Consider the following 23,104-nt stretch of genomic DNA (forward strand, 5'->3'; position numbering starts at 1 on the left):
TGGTGGCTGCAAGGATGGGAGAGTTCTTGTTTCTACTCACCAGAAGGGTGAGGGGTGGGAAATCTTGTTTCTCTAGTTACCAGCTGCTCTGTCTCCTCTTCATGCTCTGTGAAGTTGCCTTCCTGTACTCCCTGTCCAGAGTTGTTGTTGGCTGTGCTTCAAGATGGCAATGCTGTGCTGTGCTAGTTGGCAGGGGACCTCTACTTTGTATGTCTCCTTGTTCTCTGTTTTCCTTCAGTATTTCTTTTATTTGGTGTTTGATGTAGTTTTTTATCCCTTCATTTGATGCTCAGGTTTCAGGGATTGACATTTCTATCTGTTTTACTTAGTTTTTTGAGTCTTTGCTGCAGAGGGACAGCATGGTGCGTCTGTCTAGGGTGCCATATTGGTTTCGCCTCTTTTTATAATATTTTATTGTGTTTTAGGTGAAAGTTTACACAGCAAATTAGGTTTCCATTTAACAATTTTTATACAAATTGTTTTGTGGCATTAGTTACGTTTTTCAGAATGGGTCAACATTCTCATTGTTTCTGTTCTGTTTGCCATTTCCATTAATCTAGCTTCCCTTCCCTTTCTTAGCTTTTCATCTTTTAGGGTAAATGTTGACTGTTTGGTCTTATATAATTGTTTATTTAAGGGAGCACAGTACTCACGGGTGATATTGTTTATTTTATAAACTGATCTATTATTTGGATGGAAAGTGACCATTGGGAGTGGCTTCAGTTCCAAGTTCAAAGGGCATCTTATGGTGATAGTCTTGGGGGTTCCTTTAATCTCTTATTGGTCCAGTGAGTCTGGGCTTTTTTAGGAATTTGAGTTTTGTTCTACATTTTTCTCCCTTTCTATCTAGGACCTTCTGTTAGGTTGCTGGTTAGAATGGTTGGTAGTGATAGCCTGGCACTATTGGTTCTTCTGGTCTCAGGCTAGATGAGGCCTTGGTTCATGTGGGCTGTTAGTCTGTGGACTAGTTTCTTCTTTGAGTCCTTGGTTTCCTTCATTCTCTTTTGTTCATGACAAGTAGAGACCAATAGTTGTTTACACACATTATCTGACCAACTCTGGACACTCAAGTGGTAGCCATTGTCTCATGTCACACTTTCCTTTAGTGTCAAGCCACACTGTCTTTGCTTGCTGTCTTACTTCCCAATGACCCTCTGATGTCCACCTGTAACTGCTGTTTCTCTACCTTTGCCTTAGTGGTCAAGGTTACTTTTTCTTTCTTGAAATTTTCTTTGTGCTTACTTTCTGTGGTGCCATTTTCCTTTGTTATTTTTCTTTCCCTTGTTGAATCCTTTTACTGTACTTGTTCTCTGGATGAATGTTGTGTTCCCCAAGATGTCTTCTTCTAGTCCCTTCTCTTTAGTCCCCTCTTCTGTCCCTCTGAGAAATACATATGCTTCATATCCTTCCCTCTTTGCTTCTCATCCTCTGAAGTGTGTCTCTCCTTTCCTGAGCTATCTCCACCCACCTTACATAGGCAGTGTACCTCCCTTTTAGCGCTCCACGGACTCTTTGAACTCAGCATGTCCTCAACAGAACCATGACTTCTTCCACTTTAATGTGCTCAGCAGTCTCTGCTCTCTCTCCTGGCATTTCTATCCAACAGTCCTCTCAGCCAGAGACCTGAATACAGTTGTAGAGTCTTCCCTCATGCTCACCCCCTGACATATTCAGTAGCCTGCTTTTTCCCACTTCATTTCTTCATCTCTTGCTTATTGAAAACCTGCTGTGTGGCACCCACTTGGTTGATAGACTCTGGGGAAGTTGAAATGGTTTCTTAACATTTGGTAACTTCCCTGTAGCATATCCTGAACAAGTATTCAGTTGCAGGTGGTTTATTTGGAAGGTGGTTTATTTGGAAGGTGGTTTAAGGAAATGCTGGAAGGGGAGTAGACTGTGGTGTGCAGGAGGCAGCTTACTATGATTCAGTAGAACTAACTGTGTGCATCTCTTCCCAAGTCCAAGATCAGTGAGGTTGTGGTGGCAGCTTGAAATTGGCCATGATGGGAGTATTTATAATATGGAAATTGGCCAATGGCTAGTTGTTAAATGTTTACCAGCATGTTATTGGAAGCAGGGCGTTGAAACAGGGAAAGAACATGAGTAACACTGTGGACAACAGGAGCTTAATCCCACTGGGGAAAACTCTGAAAGCTAGTTTAGAATACCCACTTCAAAGCCATGCCTCTTACGGGGAGAATGAGCTAGGGTGTTTATATACCAATTCGCATCAGTCATTGTTGACAGCTGCCTCTGATAGGCACAGTAGGATCCAGAAGCCAGAGGAAACCCTCAGGCAGTTGGAGGCAGGCTGGGGTGAACTTCAGTGGAAAGGCTAATGGAGTGTAGGCAGGGCTAAGCAAACGATGGCTGGTTGAGGCACTGAACGCCCAGCATTGGTAAAGGCTAAATCCTCTCTGCTGTTAGTAATGTATGGTTACTGTCTTTTTCTCCCCAGAGCTCGACCTCATGGACCTCATAGGGGAAGACAGAAAGTGGATGGTAGGGAGGAAGTTAATGCAGGTGAATGACACTTTGACTTCCGAAGATGGAGGAGTCCGAAACAGCAAGAACTGCACTGAGCCAGGTAAGAGTGGTGGCTGCCTGCTGGGCAGTGGCTGCTCTCTTCTCTAATCATGGCTGAGGAAGAGCCGGTGCCATGGGTTTGGTTTTCTTTTTTTTTTTCCTTTGAGCTGCAATCCAGAGGTACTTAGAGAACATCTAGGGAAGGTGTCTAAGAAACTCAAAGATGAGATCCCAAGGGGCTGCATAAGGTGTCTACCTGTATTCTTTTCCTGGTGGGACTGGGGAAAAGATAAGTCAGTGATTTACTACTGATCACATACTGATGTCAGATGTGGAGGCAAGTGGGAAACTGAATCAGGAGTAGGATGGGTGAGAATGTGCTGCGGCCCTCCTCACCTTGATCCCTGAGATCAAAGGAGCCTTGTTTTTATCACAGTAAAGACACAAGGAATTGGACCAGATCCTCACCCACAATGTTGATCTTCTTGAAAGAAATGAGTATTTATTTTGTCAGTTGTTACATTTGATATCTATTGTGCCGTTCCTCGGAAAAATATATGGAGCATATAACTGTTACTGAACTGAAAAAGAAAACAAAACTCAAAGGATCAAGGGGGACGCCCAGCTCACCAAGCCTCAGGGAAACGGCAAGAACTCCTCTGGACTGATGAGGCTCCTGATAGTTTAGACCAGGGCTTGGGAGGCTCTTTCTGTAATGGGCCAAATGGTAAATATTTAGACTTTACAGGTCACATGCAATGTCTGTAGTGTTTTTTTTTACATTTTTTAAAAATCCTTTATAAAGAATTAAAAATTATTCTTAGCTCATGTGCCACACAAAAACAGGCTGTGGGTGGATTTGGCCTGTGGAGGAGTTGCTGACCTCTGCGCTAGACTTTAAGGCTCTTTGGGGCTTCCTTCCTGGCCTGGTGGCTGGACCTGGCCTTACATGTGCTTGCGCTGAGGGCCCAGGAGCTCGGTGACATGTTGAGCCTGCATCCAGGGGCCTGCTTCACTTTTAGTGTCACCTGGAAAACATGAACAACCTTCGCTGCAACCAAAAAAACTGTGGGCCTTTGAGTACACAGAGTATTTTGTGAAGCTGGGTGTGTACTCTTTTTGGGGAGGTGGGTAGAAATGCCCTCTCCAGCCAGACTGAGAAGCTTAACAATCAGCTCCCAAGAAAAGCTGGAAAGAATTAAAAGTAGATATCCACTCCCTCCCCGCCCCAGAAAAACTATGTAATTTATATTTCTTAAGCTGGAGAATTCAGGGTTATTGTGGCTGTTATTGGGGCCCTGGTTATTGGGGACCAGTGGTTAACAGCTCAGCTGCTAACCAAAATGTCGGCAGTTCGGATCTACCAGCCACTCCTTGGAAACCCTATGGGGCAGTTCTACTCTATCCTGTAGGGTCGCTATGAGTCGCAATCGACTCAGTGGCAACGGGGCGGCTGTTAATAAATACTCACAAGGAACATTCTTGAAGGTTATTGAAGCACATGAGCAGCTACGTGAGCCAGAAATGGAAGTCTCGAGGGTTTATGTGCTCCAGCCTGAGGAGACAGAGCCCATGTGTGTTGAGAAATGTGGACTCTCGAGGACTGGACAGGAAGCGCGACAAGGATAGTGTGGACCATTTCTGTGCTGAGAAGCCTGCTTGGTGGCCTGGTCTTGTAGCCAAATACTTTTCAACGACAAATAGGCTGATGGTGACTGAGTTGTTAGAAGGTGGGGGGTCGGCAGCACAGAGCAAGCACCCGCTTCATATGGGGAAGAACAGAGCCAGATGGGAACGGGGCCTGTGCTCTGAGGGTGAGCAGCCCCAGAGTGTAGGGCTCAGCTGCTTGCAAGGCTGGCAGGGATGGGGGTGGCTTGTTCCCCGTTGCTGGGGTGTGTTTGGGGGAGATGGTGCAGTTTTGCTGCAAGTGGCATTGCTCACTGTATCAACAAATACCTTTCTCAGAGCGACTGATGTAGAAAAATAAAGCACATTAAAGGCTATTGCAAGAGAGGAAATGACTCAGCTTTGTAGGTAGAAAGAAAATGTCCAGGTTGATAAAAAGAGCACAAACTCAGTGCCTGCTGGTGTTGGTGGTGAGGGTATGGGGAAAGGGAGAAGAAAGGCTTCAGGAGGAAAATGGGGAGGAGAGAAAGCAAGTTCCGCCATGTTGTGTCGAGGAGGTCCAAAAAGAATAGAACCAGAGGGACATTCTCCATTCCTCATTTACACATTCAAGGGCCTGGGCTAGATATTTTGAGTCCTTGTCTTTGAACTGAATTCTACAGGGAAGATGATCATACCTGAAACAGGAATTGTCTGTTCAACTCCAAACAAGGGCTGACTCAGCCTGCATTCTTAACAAATCTTCATGTTGTCCTTCTGTTTTCTGAATGTTTTATGGTCAAAAAGACTGTAACTGTGCTGTCCAATATCGACCTTCAGTGGTGATTTGAATTCAAATTAAATTAAAAACATTCAGATTCTGGATTGCACTAAGCCACCTTTCACATACCCAGTTGCCACATTCGGCTAGTGGCTACAGTGTTAGATGGCAAAGATGAGAGAACATTTCCATCATCTTGGAAAATTCTCTTGGGCAGGCTGGTCTATAACTTCCAGCTGTCACTGGGCATATCTCTTGTCTTTCCAGCTGAACTGGAAATGTCTCAAGACTGCAGGAGATGTGTAAGTCTTCACAGCGCATTCTGTAGCCCAGGCCTTGGGGCCACCATTACCTGGACTGAACGTCAGCTTATCTGCATAGGAACTGTGGGCCTGAGCTCAGGCTCGGGTCAGCCTCTCTGAGTCTTTGCCTTTCGGAGGTGTTGTGAGAAGTGTTAACAGTTCATGAAGTGTGCACAGCTCAGTGCCTGTATATGATAGACCCTCAGACTGCTACGCTAGGAGCTCATCATGACTTTCCCACCATCCGCCAGGGGGTGTCCACTCTGCTCAGAAAGGTGGATCACAGTGCAAAATCCCTAAGATGGTTTTCTCCAGCCCCTCCCCACCGAGAGGGCAGATATGGCACGTGTGGCTCTGCCAACAGGTGGCATCCCCAAGTGGCCTCAGTCAGAGCAGTCGGCCAGCTGGACAGCAAGGTTCAAGCACCATCTTCTAACACAGATGCGCTTTGAAGACCTCGCATGTGGTAACGAGTGCAGACTCCCCTGATGAATAGTCCATATCAAACAAGACCATGATGGAAAAGTTGGCACAGACGCACGTGATCCCGGTTGCCTCGGTGCTCAGCGCTGCTGGAAGCGCACTCCTCAGCCCAACTAAACAGATATTTTAAGAGAAAAATTTGAGAGCCAAAGCGTTTATAAGTTGTTGATTAGAATTAACGTTTAATAATATGTCTTTTCTGCCCCTAACCGCTGGGGTGAGAGGATGGAGCTGGAATAAACCAAGGGTTGGCCCATTCACAAAACACTGCCCAGTTTCTCTTAAGATGTAAAAGCTGCCCTAGATGCAATGGATATTTTTTTGTCCTGGTTGGATGTGGTGATGTCTGCCCTCAAATGTCTTAAATATAGAGGTTAGGAAGAGAGCCATGTGGTTTCTGGACTGACTCCCTTCCTACTTTTGCTGAATGTCAGCAGCAGAAATGTAGTTACACAGATAACGGGATCGGGGTTTCCTTGGTGCTTGGGAGGGATGATTATTTACGCAGGCACTTGAGCTTTGAGGAGCCAGCATGCCCTGATGCGTAAGTAATGGTGCCAGGGTACAGGTGGGAGTTAACTTGACTCTTGTCAGAAAATACACTCAGTGCCACGTGGGAGGTCACAGGACTTCAGAGTGTGTTCTCACAACCCCTGTCTTGAGATGCTAATAAGGTATCGAGGAAGTGGGTATGGAGTTTTCTCTGTTCTGCTTGTGTACCCTGTTAGAGACACTGGGCTGCTACGCTCCTCACGTGTCCATTTCCTCACCTGTGAGATGAGACCTTCAGCTAGTTTATCCCCCCCCATTCCTTCCATTGCACAAACCCAGTAATTCCAAGAAGTTTCAAGAATAGAGATTCACAAAAACTTCTGTATTAACCCCCCCCATTTTCCTTAATAATTCTTTGTATTTGCAGAATTCCATGTTATACCTTGACCCTTCTCTCTCTCTCTCTTTCTCTGTCTCTCAGCACCTGCTTTTGGGCCAGGGGACTCCATTATAAAGTGACAGTGGTGTTTGCTGTTGACATGGCAACAGTTGAGATGACACACTCTTTGTGTGACAGCTGCTACTGTAAAGACGTGTGCTTTATACACTTGGGGAACTATTTTATATGCTGCCCCTCAAAGGCACAGTTTTGGTGGAAATTTGTGATTTTTACTTCCAGAATCCCGTGCAAAAGCCTGACCTCGGGGCTCCAGTTCTTCTGCAATCGTTCCAGCCCTCTGCGAATTTTTCAGTTTGTTTTCTTAGCCTGACATTGCCGATTTCATCTGAGATCTGAAAACATACTGCTTTTTGACGAATAACATTTGAAACTGTTTACTCAGATGACCCATTAAGAGAAATTTAGCTTTGAATAAATTTGATCCACAGCAGTTAAGTTAGCTAAATTTAATATTGAGGGTGGTGGACAACGCTAAGAGAAATGAATTATTTTCTATGTTTATTTACAGACTTTGCAGCCAGTCTCCAAAAGCATCTACCATCTTTTAGGTTTCAGTTCTTTGACATTTTAAGGAAATGAGCTTCTCTTCAGAGTGTCTCTTTCAAATAAACATAGGAGCAAGGAAAATATTTAAAACGATGGCCTTTGACACGGGCTGCACTTTGAGATCCTTGGAATTTTGTTTGACAAAGGCTTGTCTCCCTCTCTCTGCCTGGCTTGTTGGTGTCTGTATCTTTGAACGACAGAGGAATCCCTTGTCTTGTGTTGCAAGACCAAGGCAGGCTGGCGGGGCCCTCACCCTCAGAGGACGTGCCAGGAGTTTATGGGCAGGGCCGGAAACAAGGTGATCTAAGGGTGAAATGTGAACTGCAGTGGAGAGAGGAAGCAATTCAAGTTAGCTTCCAGGAGTGAGGGTGCCCATAAACAGGAACTGAAGCCAGGCCTAGGCTGGCAAGCAGGGTGAGTGGGACCAGGCCCGTGAACAAAATAAGTGCCCAGATCCTACTGCTTTGGGGTTTAAACCATAGAATAGGGGTCAGCTGGTTTAGAGTCACACGGCTGGGCGTGACCAACCCAGAGAGCATGAAAAGCCCATCTCTTTCACCTTTACGTGAAGAAACCAAGATCCAGAGGACGTAAGTGACCCATCAAGGTCACGGGGCTTGTCAGGAGCAGGGCAGGGTCACCCTGCACCCACATACTACTGAATACATGTACTGAATAATTAGAACATCTGACAATCACATGATCTACAGCTGGGCTGTCCAGTAGAAATATAACGTGAAGTATAAAACCCACTGCTGTTGAGTTAATTTCAACTCATAGTGACCCTATAGTCAGTGCAGAGTAGAACTGCCCCATGGGGTTTCCAAGGTTTTTAAACCTTTACAGAAGTAGACTGCCAAATCTTTCAGCTGGTGGGTTCGATGTAAGGTATAAATGTAATTTAAAATTTTCTAGTAGCTACATTAGGAAAATATAAAGTGAAATTAATTTTAATAATATATTTTAGCTTAATATATGCAGAATATTATGAATGACAAATTTCAACCACCTGAGTGTGATTATCACTGGGTTTGAACCCAGGAAAGAAGTTTAAAAAAAAAAAAAACTTAAAATCTGTATGTTATTTTACTAAGCTCACATAAATCACTCACTTCTCCCTGCAGTTGTGATTTTAACGATCCATTCGAACAGTAGCTATTAGCAGTCTTAAGTGGAGCAAATTAGAAACAAATGTGACTTTAAAATGTGTGAACTCTTTACTGAGTTAGATAGTGTAACAGTAGCTGCTGTAACAGATAAGCCACTCCAGTTTTGGGGATTTAGTATTAATAGAGGTTTGTTTCTCTCTCATGTGAAGTGCTGGTCTGTGGGTGGCCCTGCTGCCAGAAGTGGTCTACAAACTAATCAACCTGTCTCGAGGCATTTCCATCCTCAAATATGGCTTCCAAGGTCACCATGCTTCTTTGCATCAAGGGGAACGAGTATGGAGGATTGTGCATGGAAGGGTTTTATGAGTTAGACAGTCACTTTGCTCACAGTTCATTAGCCAGAGCTCAGTCACATGACAATATCTAACTGCAAGGGAGGCTGGGAAATGTACGTTGGCAGAACGCCTTGGGAAGAAGGTTTGTGAACAGCTAGGCCACGTTATTTTCTCCCAACTTGTTTCTTTTTGCAAGAACCAATTTCCCAACTTCCCTTCATGCTTATTACAAAAACAATATTCTCCCATTATAGAAAAACTGTAACGCAAATTTATGTCTTCCAAGCCTGGCTTTAGCTTTTGACCTAATCTTTGTGCTTCTTTCCTGGTCACAGTGATGAGATGTGACTCTCTTTTTACCTTGGGAAATCGTAAGTGAGATAGAAATTTTCCCAGTTGTGCCCATTTGCACATCGATTGTTTTCTTTGTAATAGAAGAACCCTGGGAAAAATAACGAATGCTTGAGTATAGATGAAGTCACTGGCAGCAGTGTGGAAGAGCTGGAGTTCTGGAGTAAGTCTGAAATCCCAATTCCATCACTTTCTACCTCTGTGATCCCAGGTGAGTTTCCTAAATTCCTTGAACCTCTTTCCCACCATCTGTAAAATGCAGATTAAGATGCCCACTTCACATGGTTGTGGTAATGATTAAGTGAAGTGAGCTTTGTAAAACAGCTGGGACCTCAGCCATAAAGTAGGTGCTTAATAAACTAGCCACATTATATTTGTTACCAAAAATGCAATGGTGGGCAGACTGATGGTAATCCTTTATAGGGACTTTATCTTGCTGTCAGTCTGTTACACTGTGGTGGCTTGCGTATTGCTATGAAGCTGGACACTATGTCACCAGTGTTTCAGATACCAGCAGGACCACCCATGGTGGACAGGTTTCAGTGGAGCGTCCTAAAACAGACTATGAAGAAAGGCCTGGTGATCTGCTTTGGAAAAACAGCCAGTGAAACCCTTGTGGATCACAGCAGAACATGTCATCAGGAGGGATCAGTCGCCGGAGGAGGATATCGTGTTTGGTGAAGTAGAGGGCCAGCAAGGGCGACGGAAACCCTAAATGAGATGGATTGGCATCGTAGCTACAATGACGATCTTGACACAGTACTGGGCAACGTTTTGTTCTGTTGTTACATAAAGTCACCATGAGTCAGAGTTGACTCGATGGCGTCTTCTTTCCCTTCCCTTTCTTTCCCTCCTCTCCCGTTCTTTCCTTCCTTCCATCCATCCGTCCATCCGTCTTCTGTCTTACCATCCTGCTGCCATATTAGAACGTCGTGGGGTTATTAGGATTGTTTTAAGAATGAGTAGGTGAGTTATTGTATTTGAGTGGCAGCGCAGCATCCTTATAAGTTGAGCTGTGGGAAGAAGACAGGTAGAGGTGTTATCTAGGGGGCTTTTGACTAATGTGATTTTCTGCTGTAAGAGGCCACTCCAGACAAACAGGATGAAATAGGGAGTAGAGGGTTTTCTCCTTCACAGTAACAAAGAGGTCTAAAGTCTCAGGCTCTGGGAGGAAAGGGCCAGACACTATTCATTTCTTCCAGCTTTTACATGCCTCTGGAGACCTGGTAGTACAGTGGTTAAGAGCTATAGCTGCTAACCAAAAGGTAAGCAGTTCAAATTCACCAGCTGCTCCTTCTTTAAAAGCATCCCAGGCAGCCCAATCCAGTGAATGGCGCCTGGAATCTTCCTGAAACACGGGTGGGGGACACAGTTCTGCTCTTAGATGCAGAGCTTCCAAGGACTTGCCTGATTATTTAGAAGGCACTTTAGACTACTCAGAGCATTTTCATGGAACCCATTTGACCCACAGAACAAATACTGTGAGGACAGGAATGACTAGTAATATGAAGCTCAGTTGATAAGATAAGTAAGACTGAGGCCAAAGGAAGTTGAGTTAGAGAGTTCCTTTGGTCATAATAGAGGCATAAATATGGAAAGGAATTTAGGGATGACTGAGTCTAGTGGCTTCCAAACCCCGTTTCTCTAAGCCAGGGCTCAGCAAAATATGGCTGTATGCCAAAACTGGCCCATTGCCAGCTTTTGTAAATAAAGTTTTATTGGAGCACAGCCACATGCTTTCGTTTATATGTTCCTGTGGCTGCTTTCATGCTAGAAGGCAGAGCTGAGTGGTTGCAACACAGACCATAGGGCCTGCAAAGCCTAAAATAGTTATTCTTGGGTCTTTTACAGAAGTGTTGCCACCCTCTGCTCTAGGCCTTGGGACCTTTGCCTCAAGGAGCTTGGAGGGGAGATTGAGGCAGGAGTGACATCCCCACTTCCCCTCTGCTCTCCCTGTCCCTCCCACAATGGTGCCTGTTGTCCTATTAAAGATAGTACATATTGAATATTTTTAATATCACCCCTGGGTTGGAGGTCTGTGATTCAGGTACACCCAACGCACATACAGACACACAGTCTGAACCTCCAACATTTGTCTGTCCATGTGATAGGGATTTGTTTAAAATTTAATTTGAAAAGTAAATGTTCACTTCCTAAAAATACTTGAAAACCACTTGCCTGGACTAGCCCCCTTGTTCTGGAGCATCTGGATGTCCAGACCTGGGGATCGCTTCCCCATTGGGTCAGAGAGCAAAGTGCCCACATGGGGCTGGCCTCAGTTGAGAATGTTCCACCCACACGCAGCCAGTGTCCCCAGGGCTTGCCACACAGGCCCTTCCAGAGCAGCCAGGAATGTGCCACAGTGTCCACATGCATTGTGATGAGGTGGCCAGGAGCACCCAGCCCCAGTGCAGTGGCCTGCGACAGTGATGGGCCCTCTTTCTTCCTGGATGAGGAGCAACACAGACCCAGTGGGTCCCCAGCCTTCTGAGGGCTCACTCACCTGGCCCCCACTCCTTAGTCATTTCAGAAGCCCCAGACGCCCTGGGTGACTGGGGCTCTTCTTGAATCCCACACTCAGAGACGATCTTGTTCCATCCTTTGGTTTCACAGATGAAGTCACACTGAGGTCTAGAGGCAGGAAGTAGCCTCCTTGAGGTCCACCGCCAGTTGGCAGTAGAACTAGGACCAGGGCCTAGACTTCCCGCCTCTCTTCCAGCTTCTAACTGTGAGGCTGGGCTGTCTCCCTCACCTTGTTTGGGCATGGAGTTTGCGTACGTCACATCTGCAGGTCAGGGTTGCCAGGAGGGCCCTCCTCTGCCCTTACCTGAACACTCTTCAGGGCCTTAGAACAGTGGTTCTCAAAGTGGATCACAGACCAGCAGCAGCTGCCCCTGGGAACTTACTAGAAATGCACATTTCTGGACCCCACTCCAACCTCCAGAATCAGAACCTGGGGTTCTCGTGGCCAGCACTCTGGGTTTCAGCATGCCCACCTAGGATTCTCAAGGCTAGTGCTCTGGGTTTCAGCATGCCCACCTAGGGTTCTCACGGCCAGCACTCTGGGTTTCAACATGCCCACCTGGGGTTCTTGCATACTGAGTGTCAGGACTACTGGCTTAGCTCTATTGGTTTGTGGGCCTGGCTGCACATCATAGTCACCCAGGGAGGTTTTAAATGCCTAGTACCAGGCTATACCCCAGGCCAGCAGTAGCTCTGTGGCCGCCAGCTGGGCAAGGACTTTTAAAACTTACAAGTGGCACTAGTGTGCAGCCATGGCTGCTTGAGAATGTGGCCTGAGCTGCCCCTCTGTTCACCATCATCTCTGTAAAGTGGGTGCTGGGACTGAGAGAGGGGAGGCCAGTAGGGCCTGGGAGCCATGGAGAGCCCTTTCCTCCTGCCTCTCAACACACACACACACAGACAAAGGGATGGCATCGGCCAGATTAAAAAGGACACCAACCTCCTCATTCACAGCGTCCTTGGGAGTTTTGTTAACAGTCGTTTGTTTTTACACTTCATCTTGGGGGCCGAGGTGGGTCTTGTTTCTACAACTCTTTCCTGAGAAACGCCAGCAAGAGTTCACTCTAGAAGTCAGCACAACTGAACTAAATCAAAAGCTAAGAAGTTTCCTGAATACAATCAAACACTTTGAGAGATAGTGGGCGGGGGGGCGGGGGGGCGGTGGTCTGGGGACCATGGTTTCAGGGGACCTCTAGGTCAGTTGGCATAACAAAGTTTATTAAGAAAATGTTCTTTATCCCATTTTGGTGAGTGGCATCTGGGGTCTTAAAAGCTAGCGAGCATTCGTCTAAGATACAGCCCATCTGGAGCAAAGGAGAATGAAGAATACCAAAGACCCAAGATAAACATTAGCCCAAGAGACAGAAAAAACAAACAAACAAACAAACAAACCCATTGCCATCAAGTGGATCCCAATTCAAAGAGACAGAAAGGGCCATGTAAACCAGAGACTCCATCAGCCTGAGACCAGAAGAACTACATAGTGCCCAGCGACCACCAGTGGCCACCCTGACAGGGAACACAACCGAGAGTCCCTGACAGAGCAGGAGAAAAGTGGGGTGTGAAACTCAAATTCTAGTAAAAAGACCAGACTTAATGGTCTGACTGAGACTGGAGGGACCACAGAAGACATGGCCTCTGGACTCTCTGTTAGCCCAGAACTGAAACAATTCCCAAAGCCAACTCTTCAGACAAAGATTGGACTGGACTATAGGACATGAATGAACCCCTGGTGCCATAGTGGTTAAGGGCTACGAGTGCTAACCAAAAAGTCGGCAGTTTGAATCCACCAGGTGCTCCTTGGAAACCCTATGGGGCAGTTCTACACTGTCCTATAGGGTTGCTATGAGTCAGAATCGAGTGCAACGGGTTTGGTTTGGTTTATGAGACATAAAATGATACTCGTGAAGAGAGTGCTTCTTAGCTCAATTAGATACATGAGACTAAATAGGCAGCTCCTGTCCGGAGGCAAGATGAGGAGGCAAAAAAGGGACAGGAGCTGGTCGACTGGACATGGGAAATCCGGGGTGGAAGGGAGGAGTGGGCTGTCACATTGTAGGAAGAGTAACTGGGGTCTCAGAGCAGTGTGTGTATAAATTTTTGTATGAGAAGCTGGCTTGGACTGTAAACTTTCACTTAAAGCACAATTAATTACAAAAAAAAAATAAAGCTAAACAAACAAAAAAAAGAGTTCACCCTAGGGGTATTTAAAAATCTGTATGCATTAAAATCTGGTGGGAATGTTCCTGCCTTGTCCTGTCTGTGGATCTGATCTGTCTCTGGGTCCCGGTGGCCTTAGTTCTGCCTGGCTCACCCCCTCCCTCTTCAGGAGCCTAGCAGCTGAGGTCCCAGGGGAGGGGAAAGTGAAACTGAGGGTGGGCCTTCTGAGCTCACTGTCTCTCCAGGATCACTTTGTGGAGCCTGAGTGACACACCCAGCCCTCAAGTGGACTCTGGGAAGCTTCAGGACAGAAGATTTTCTCCTAGAGGCTTTCTCCCAGAGGCTTGCCACGGCTTTTCCAGGCCTCAGACTTTTCTACCTAGGCCCAGGAAACCTTTTGGGGTGAGCGGCATCCCACTGAGTGTGCTTTGGAGAGACCCTTGCTTGGACATCAGAAACCAAGCCTATGGCTTTCCCCTTCTGGGGGCTATGGCTGGGGCTTTCCATGCCCAGTCAGGTTCCTTGGCTACTCCTCCAGTGTGTGTATCCTGAGATAGGCCCCACCTGGCCTACGATAGGGTGCACATTCCAGCTTGGAGAGTAAGTTAAATAAGTAAGTGTCTCAGTTATCACATTAGTATTTCCAAGGCTCTCAATATAGTGTTAAACCCATTACTTTGACTGAAGTTTCTATAATAGAATGATACAATCCTGAATTAAAGATGAACAGCCTTTTTTAGAAGCAGACTCTTAAAACAAAATGGATTTGAGCCCAGCACAATGGCTTGTCCATCCCTGCCAAGGCCTCTGTGCCACGAACTCGGCTGGGCTTCCCAACCTGGGACCAGCTGTAAGACAGCAGGGCTCACCACATCCCCATCGCTGGGGTGGGGACACTATGTGGAGAAGGGAAATAAAACAGGCTGCAGACTGTTGGGACGGGTCACTGTGGATGGAGCAAAGGACTAGGGTCCAGAGAGGAAGGCTGGACTCATTTATCTCTGTGGCTCCAGGGGCACTGAAGGCACCCACCTGGCCTCTTGTCACTAAGGGCTTTCGGAGAACCCAGGAGTGTCCAGTGTTCTGTGATTGCAGAGTGCCCCTGAGCAGATGAGTTCAGTACGTAGACCTGGGTCCCATGGCCATGGGAAGGAATCCTGACTTTGACCCACAGGGACTGTGGAGCCCCAGACAAGTTGTTTAACCTCTTGAGCCCCTGTTTTCCTCCTCTATGAAGTGGGATAATAAATGAAACAAAAAGGAAGGCCCACTGTGAAGAGTCATTGTGGTAAAGCATGTACTTAGCCCACAGCAAGTGCTCCACCTGAGAACAGACACCCACCACATCCCACTTCCACCCACGCTGACTCTAAGGGGCCTCACAGGTGGGGCTTAGCTAGGTATACTTAAGATCTTATGGCCATTATTCTGCCATTGCTTCCTTTTTCTACTCCCTAGGGCATGGGCAGTTCTAGTATAGGAAGAGATTCAAAAGAATCTGATGTGTACTAATATTATAAAAACCTAGCAGAAAGTGAAAATATTCTTAATTTCCAAAACATGAGGGCCAGCCCCGGGAACACCCTGTCAGCATCACCCTAAGCCTCCCAACGTAAGCCTTGTTGGCTAATGTGGATTTCACTTATGCCGAAAGCTGTTGATGTGCCCTAGGCACGTGGATAGAAAAATTACTGATGGTGGGAATTTTGATCTTTGGACAGACGTGCACATTTGGGTGTACAGAATGTGTATCAGCCAATGAAGGAAGAGGAACTGAAGGGCAGTGAGCACATGGAAGGGAAGTGGGGCTTGGTCTGAGCTCTGGCTCTGCCCCCTTTCAGCATCGGACCTGATGGATGCGATTCTGCCCATTGAACATGCCTTAAATCACATCATCCCCAAAAGAGGTGACACGTGTTCACGGGTGCAAGCAGCTGCTTTTCCATATTCCAGAAACATAGTTTCCCACTGCCAGACCCATTTTAACCACAAATGCTGGACCTATTTATTAAATTGAGTTATCATTTAATACTGTTTTTTTTTTTTTTAAAGGGAAGTTCTAACACAGCTGAGCCTACAGCTCTGCTACGTGGTTTTATCCGTTGACCTTGGTTTCAGGTGGAATGTTGGCCCCTTTGCATGAAGCATTTTGTGTCTGTGGCTCACAGGAGGATGTTCCAGTGGTGTCCAGTCCAAAAGCTTGGTGCCTGGAGGCTCTGCTTGGCAGACCCCGGGGACAGTGTCTGTCTGTAGTTGCTGTTAGGTAGGAATCTGGAGTTATTGTCCTATAGGTGCCACTAATGTTTTATGTGATGCTTAAAGTTTTAGATTCTGTTTCTCCCTCCTCACTGGTCTCAAAAAAAGTGGAATTTTGATATTTTTTTTCCTCCAACATTTTCTTAAGAACATTTTCAAACATACAGAAATATTGAAAGAATTTTTCAGTGAACACTCATAGACACAGTGCCTAGATTCTATAATTTATATTTCGCAACCCCTGGTTTATCACATGTTTATCCGTCTCTCAGTGAATTCCATTATTTTAGTGGATTTCGAAGTAAGTCGCAGAAATCAGTACATTCTCTCTCACATACTTCAGCACCCAGATCATCAACTAGAGTTCAATATTTGTTTGCCATTCTTCTTTTTCTTCCACTTTTTCTAGATTACATTTACACACAGTGAAAAACACAGATCTTTTTTTTTTTAATTTTTTTATTGCGCTTTAAGTGAAAGTTTACAATTCAAGTCAGTTTCTCGTACAAAAACTTATAGACACACTGTTATGTGACCCTACTTGCCCTCCCTATAATGTGACAGCACACTCCTCCTCTCCACCCTGTATTTCCCGTGTCCATTCAACCAGCTCTGAAAGACACAGTTCTTAAGCGTACCGTCAGTGAGTTCTGACAGATGCATACACCTGGGCACCTAGCCTCTACCACATCCCAGAACATACCGCCATTCCAGGAGGTCCTATCACCACAGATTAGCTTATGCCTGTTCTAGAATGTTACATATGTAAATTGTACAGAATATACTCTTTGGTGTTAGGCTTCTTCAGTCATCACACTGTTTTTAATATCCATTCATGTTTTGGGGTATGCATATATTCTTAACTGTATGTATATGTAGTACACATACATACATGTGAGCTGTGTATCAATACATATAGATTAGACATACACTGTGACACACTTCCTGGGTAAATTTAGTCTGGGGGTATTTCTCTCCAAGAAATGTATGGGTTTTGATCACTTTCAGATGTTATGTTAGGCCAATTTTCAAAGAGACAGTGGTAATAACTGGAAAATGGGTTGAGTGGGAAGGTAGCTTACAGACAAGGACTGGTCATCTATAGTGCTCCCTCTGGCTTCACTGCAAAGTGAAACCATGAACTGGACTCAGAAACCTTGTGGTAGAAGGAAAAGAGGGAAGGAAGAGAGAGGTGTGCCTTGTCCCTAAGACCTGATAATGGGCCAGGTCCTCCAGATGCAACAATGCACGTTCAGTTATAACAAGAAGTGGGAAGAGAGTGGCTGAGTAGTGGAGAACGCGGTCTGATTTGTTAAGTGAGCCACCATGTGCCTTGTGCCCCCAAAGCTGCTTCCAGGGTCAGGAGGCTAATGTGCCCTTATTCCTTGCTGGAGCTGGGCAGAATCCTTGGTACAAACACAGCATCTGAGAGAGAAAGCCCTTCTCTCTTCATGGGCCTTCACTGGAAAATAGATGCCTGGGTGGAGATGGAAACAAGGTCCCTGCACTGCAGGAGGGAAGGAACTGTGTGTGTTGGGAGATTTTGGAAAGAGTAAAATCTTGTTTTTCCAAGCAGACTCCTCCAGCAGAACCCCTTGCCGGCATGGGTCCTCATTTGTTCCTTTGTGTCCCATTTTATATTTGCCAATTCCTGACACACAAGTTGATTTTGATTTGGTACTTTGAGATGCACAAGGATTTGGGTGCCTATAGGTGACCCTAGGAGACACCAGCGGGGAAGAGGGGCAGTGAGACAGAGAAGATGGGGTAGCCAATACACAATGTGTTATCAGCAAGTTACCATCATGGGAGACTGGGCTTAATTTTACTGAAGACTCTGGGAGAAGGTGTGGAACACACTCCTTAGAGTCATCCCACTGAGGGGCTAGGGAGCTGCGGTATTTATGCACCAGCTTCCATCAGCCATTGACTGAGAGCTGCTGCAGGGGGTGGGAATGCCCTGGCCCTTCCAGCCTGCCCCTCTGGCAGCTCCCGTGACCAGAGAGCACCTCCAGGTAAAGGAGCACAGATGCTGTGCCGGTGGCTGGAAGTTAGGCCAGTGCACACCTAAGAGGTAAGGCTGAGGGAGGTGAGTGGCACAGTGACAGCATTTGCTAAACACATGCGTTCCCTGCTAAATCATTTAAATATCGTTCCAATAGATCGGAGAGCCCATCCTAACCTGAGAAGCCCATCTCACTGCACTTTCCACTTCCTTGGTGTGTATGAGTGTTTGTATTGCCCAGTGGAGGCAATTGGACTCACCCCATTAATTTTCACTGCATCGTAACGTGTGTTTATAAAAGTGCTGACAGCTCGAAGAGCAGCTGTGCCACCAGCAGCGGGGCCAGGCTGGAAAAGCCAAAGATGTTCTTCATGGCAGGAAGGCCATGGTCCATGATGGGGATGGGGTTGCCTTCGTAAACCAAGATTCAGCCTTTCCGTTCTCACTTGTTTTTCGTGGTCTCCATCCATGTATGGGACCTCTGGGTCTTCAGGGAAATCCAAATCGTGCCAAAGTCGAAAAAAGGGAACAGTAAGGAAATCCAGCCTGAATTCCTTCTGCAGGAAACAGGCTTTGCTCAGAGGGTAACCTCAGCAGGGCAGATCTTTTTTTATCTTGCAATCAGCTAACAGTTATTTCCAGAAGTATTACTTGGAGTCTGGGGCATGGAACTCACGTTAATTCAGGGAGAAGACTGAATATGAGCTTGGATAGAAAATGGAAAAGCCTGGTGTCCCTGTAAGTGTGGCCTGTGCCTTAGTCTACAGCAGGCTAGTTATTTTAGGGACGTACACAGGCTTTTCTGGCTCCTGACTCAAACGCAAATGTATTGATAGTCTCAGGTAACTGTTTAATCCTTCAACGGACTCTACTTTGTGTGAGATGGAATTCATATTTTACACAAAATTATCTTTCACTGTGACTTGGTATGTTTGAAGTGGGAAACCCTGTAGTCCTGCTATTTAGGTCTCACGCGCTTCCAGATTTCAAGAGCCCACCAAATATGGGACTTCTGAAGGCCAATTTAGTTGAAGTTCATCAGCCTGAAGCCTGCCTGGCACAATGGGAGTTAAGGCCCATCCTGGACTTGGAGCCCCGGAGCCTTCGAGGGCTTTGGAGTTTAGTTTCCAGCCTCAGAGGAAGGGCTTCACCTCGTGGTGTTTTAGAGATTCGCTCACAGGCTTTGCTATTTCTCTCAGTGTTAAGTGGGCTCTAATTCCCCTGGCCTTGAATAGAACTGGCCTTCATGATTTTCTTCCAACAAATGGAGTGCAGCAGTAGTTGTGTGACATCCAGGGCTATGTCGTAAGGAGTGGTGCCGCGTCCACCCAGCTGAGCTGGCAGCCTAGAGGCAGGCATGAGGTTTCCAGCTGTTTCAGCCTGAACAGGTCAAGGAGTGAGGGTCTGTTCAGTGTCTCGCTGTGTGCTGGAGTAGCGGTCCTCCTGACAGATCCCAGTGGTAGCAGTGCTGGCAGCAGCTTTGAGGAACAGCTGTCTACGCTGTCCCCACAGCCCTGGGCACTGGTGGTGTGACCTGTACACTTAGCCTGCTTTTTGGTTGTAACCTCCATGACGGGGCCTCAGGTCTTGAAATCAGCAGCCTGGAGGGTACGGAGCAGGGCAGCTCCAGTGTCCTGGTTCAGTGGAGGGCAGGTCCCTGTGTGTCCTGCAGGGGCCCTCTCTCTCACTTCTTCCCCTGTACCTCTCCCTGTCTAGCCCAGGAATGGCTCGGCCATTGCATCACTGATCTTGGGGAGAAAGGTGAATTGCACATGAGAGAAATTTGAAAATCTGCGAAGCTTTTGCAAAAACAGAAGGTGCTATTTAGGGATTAGGAAGCCATCAGTGGTCGGGCAGGAGCAGCACACCCACGCAACTGTCTTTTCTCCTCAGGAGGCCATAAGTTAGTCAGAAACTCTCAACGTTCAAAGAGACTCTAAAAAGCCATTTGGCCCAGCAGCCCTATAATGCCTGGATTCCCTTTGTAGCATCGCTGTGAAGTGGCCCTCCATCGTATCCTTGGATAACCTCAGTGATGGGGAACTCACTCCCCAACTACTTTTAGAGGACTTTTCATCCTTGGACCACTGGGATTATTAAAATTGCCTTCCTTGTAATGAGGCAAAGGTATTTTTCTTTTAGTCATTTTGAGTCCTGTAAAGTAAATCTCTGGTGGCATAGTGGTTAAGTGCTACAGCTGCTAACCAAAGGATTGGCAGTTCAAATCCGCCAGGCGCTCCTTGGAAACTCTATGGGGCAGTTCTACTCTGTCCTGTAGGGTTGGTATGAGTCAGAATCGACTCGATGGCACTGCGTGTTTTTTAAAGTAAATCTCATTCCTTTTGTCATGGCAGACCTTCTGATACTTGAGGTCAGCTGTTAAGTTCTTCCTTTTTCAAGCTTCCGTCTCCTCAGCTTTTCTGCTCTCCCTCATATGATGTGGTTGGGAGGTCCCTCACCCTTTCCATCCCACTTACCCTACTGGAAGGGCCAAACGTTGCTCTACTCCTCAACGCTTAAAACTCAGTCTCCTGCTCACCAGGTTTGAACAGCAGTGAGGAAATTGGACCTGATTCAGTTCAAGCTTAGAGGTTAGCTATAATTCTCTTTTCAGACACAAACCCAAATGCTCCTAAGTTAGCACTTAAATCCACAGAGTCTCTCCAGGGGGAGATAAAGGGGCGGGATCCAGGGGCTGGGCTAAGTGCTCTGCCAACAGGATCTCTTTTAATTCTTGTAACAACCCCATGAGTCAGGCATTCCATGAGAGGCTTAGCACCCACTCTGGGCACCCAGCTAGGTGGGGCTGAGCTGGAGTTAAAACCTGCCCAGGCCAAAGCTGGTGCTCCTTCCGGTGCCTCGCCTCTCCGCCTGCTCCTTGCCGAACCTGGTGAAAGGATCTCAAGTGGAAGCATTATTTCCACACACTGTTCTCTGCGCCGCATATGGAATAAGCCCAGTGTGGGCAGGGGCCAGAGTGGTTTTGCTCACAGTTATAGCCCCAGGGTCTACAAAGTACCTGGAACACAGTAGCTGCATTTCAAATATTTGTTGATGACACACATGTTAAGTCTTTGTTGAAAGAATGATTGAATGAATGAATGAATTCTTGAAACTTCTCCATGACGTGGTCTTGGGTTGTTGTTTTTTTGTTTTTAACTTTTTAGTTTAAAAGAAGTAACAATGCAGAAAAATGTAAACTATAGCGAACTCTAGTGTCTCTATTGTCAAAGTTAATAAATGTTAACATTTTTTATTTGCTTCCAACCTTTATCCTTTTAAAACATTTACAGACCAAGTTGACGTCCTTTTTATTTGCCTCCTCAGGTCTTCTACCTTCAGAAGCAACTGTCATCCTTATTTTAGGGTGTCTGATTGATGTTTTCATGTTTTTACCTCATTATATGTATGCATAAGCAATAAATGATATTGTTTTGTGTGTTTTCAAATTTATATACATGTATATTACTATATGTAATATTCTGCAGTGTGTTTTTTCCTCAAGTATATTTTTGGGATCTGTCCATATTTATAAATATGCATCTATTCATTTTAACTACTGGTAGTATTCCATTGTACGACTCTATTGACGTTTATTTGTCCATTCCCCAGTAATAAATATGTGGGCTGTTTTCCCCCTGTTGTGGGTAATTAATATCATTGTCACCCCAAGTTTTAAAGTGAGGAAACTTAGAGCCAGAAGTTAAATGACCCATTGAAGGTGGCACAGTTTTAGTGCTGTAGAACCAGAGAATAAACCCACGTATTCCTTTCCAGCCTGTGATCTTTCCTACCTCACCACTGTTTTGTCCCTCCAGGAAAGCAGAGGAAAAGTTGGAGGAAATGTCAGACAGCTTTATCTTCTAAAAGCTCCAGGAAGGGAACAGGTCCACTTTTGGAATATTTAAAAAAAAAAAAAAAACCTTGTCGTCAAGTTGATTCTGACTCATAGCAACCCTATAGGACAGAGTAGAACTGCCCCGTAGGGTTTCCAAGGAGCAGCTGATGCTGATGGATATGAACTGCTGACCTTCTGATTGGCAGCCAAATGCATAACCCCTGCGCCATGAGGGCGTAGATGTTTTATGCAAAGGGAGTTCACCCCCATGCGTTTCAAGGACAGGCTGGGACCTGTGTGTGATAGAAGGGTTATTGTTGACTCTGGGTCTTGTCTTTATATTCCCCATCTCTGTTGTCATTGTTAGGTGTAAACAGCAGTGTCACCAAATCACCCTTCCCTGGTGGCTGCTGGCCACTCACTCAGGGCTTCCTGGACAGGCCAGACAAGACGAGAATTATAACTCCCTTGATGCCAGGCCTGTGTGGCACACAAGCAGGAGGGAGGACATGAGTGACTTCATCTCACAGCTCAGATGCACCGAAGCTTCCCCACACTGGGGGTGAGGGTTGGAAAGGTGAGGTGCCATGGGGTGGGGCCATCTCTGTCTTGAGGGTTCACATCTTTTTTCATCTCAACTAGACATAGCACCACTGTGGAGTAGATTTTCAAACAAGTTAACATAAAAAAAAAAGACTAATCATTTCTTTTCTCAACCTGTCTTTAAAAGTTAGGGCTCTGAGTAGCATTAATCAAGTTTTGCAACTTTATCAAAAGATGGTTCAGTTTCTGAGACAAGAACGTCCTCCTTTTCCCTTCTCAAGGGATGGCATATGGATCTTTAAACAATTTGGCTCTGTTACTTTCTGTGGAGTGTCCCGGGCCATTTGTGTAACTTCTCCAAATCTCAGTTTCTTCATCTTTTCAAGCAGGTGATTATGATACCTACCCCCCTGCAGAGCCAGTTTGCCCAGGCACTTGCGTCTCATGTCTCCCCATCAGCATGGGCCCTTCCGAGACCTTGTATTTAACTTTGTACTCATAACTTGGTGGGCTTTTTGTGAAGAGGGCCCCCAATTGTATATGTTTTGGCCCCATAAACCCTGGACCCACCTTCTCGCACAGCAGGTGGTTCTCAGGATGGTATACTTAGCGATGTCCTATTACATGACAGAAAAAAGCTAAAACCCGTTGCCATCGAATTGATTCCAACTCATAGCAACCCTATAGGACAGAGTAGAACTGCCCCGTAGGGTTTCCAAGGAGAGGCTGGTGGATTTGACTGCCAACCTTACCGCTTTGCCACCAGGGTTTCCATTTGCATGATTAGTG

The 23,104-nt window shown here is 46.0% G+C and overlaps 1 protein-coding gene across 1 annotated transcript in view; it reads left to right on the top strand.

Moving 5' to 3' along the window:
- Positions 1-23,104, top strand: part of SLC24A3 (solute carrier family 24 member 3) — a 677,514-nt gene that overhangs the window by 120,397 nt on the left and 534,013 nt on the right. The window contains exon 2 of the mRNA XM_049870001.1: positions 2,459-2,587. Within this exon, the coding sequence (XP_049725958.1) occupies positions 2,459-2,587 (129 nt within the window). The remainder of the gene's footprint in view (positions 1-2,458; positions 2,588-23,104) is intronic.

Source organism: Elephas maximus, chromosome 25 (assembly GCF_024166365.1).
Source record: "Elephas maximus indicus isolate mEleMax1 chromosome 25, mEleMax1 primary haplotype, whole genome shotgun sequence".
Classification (NCBI taxonomy): Eukaryota; Metazoa; Chordata; class Mammalia; order Proboscidea; family Elephantidae; genus Elephas; species Elephas maximus.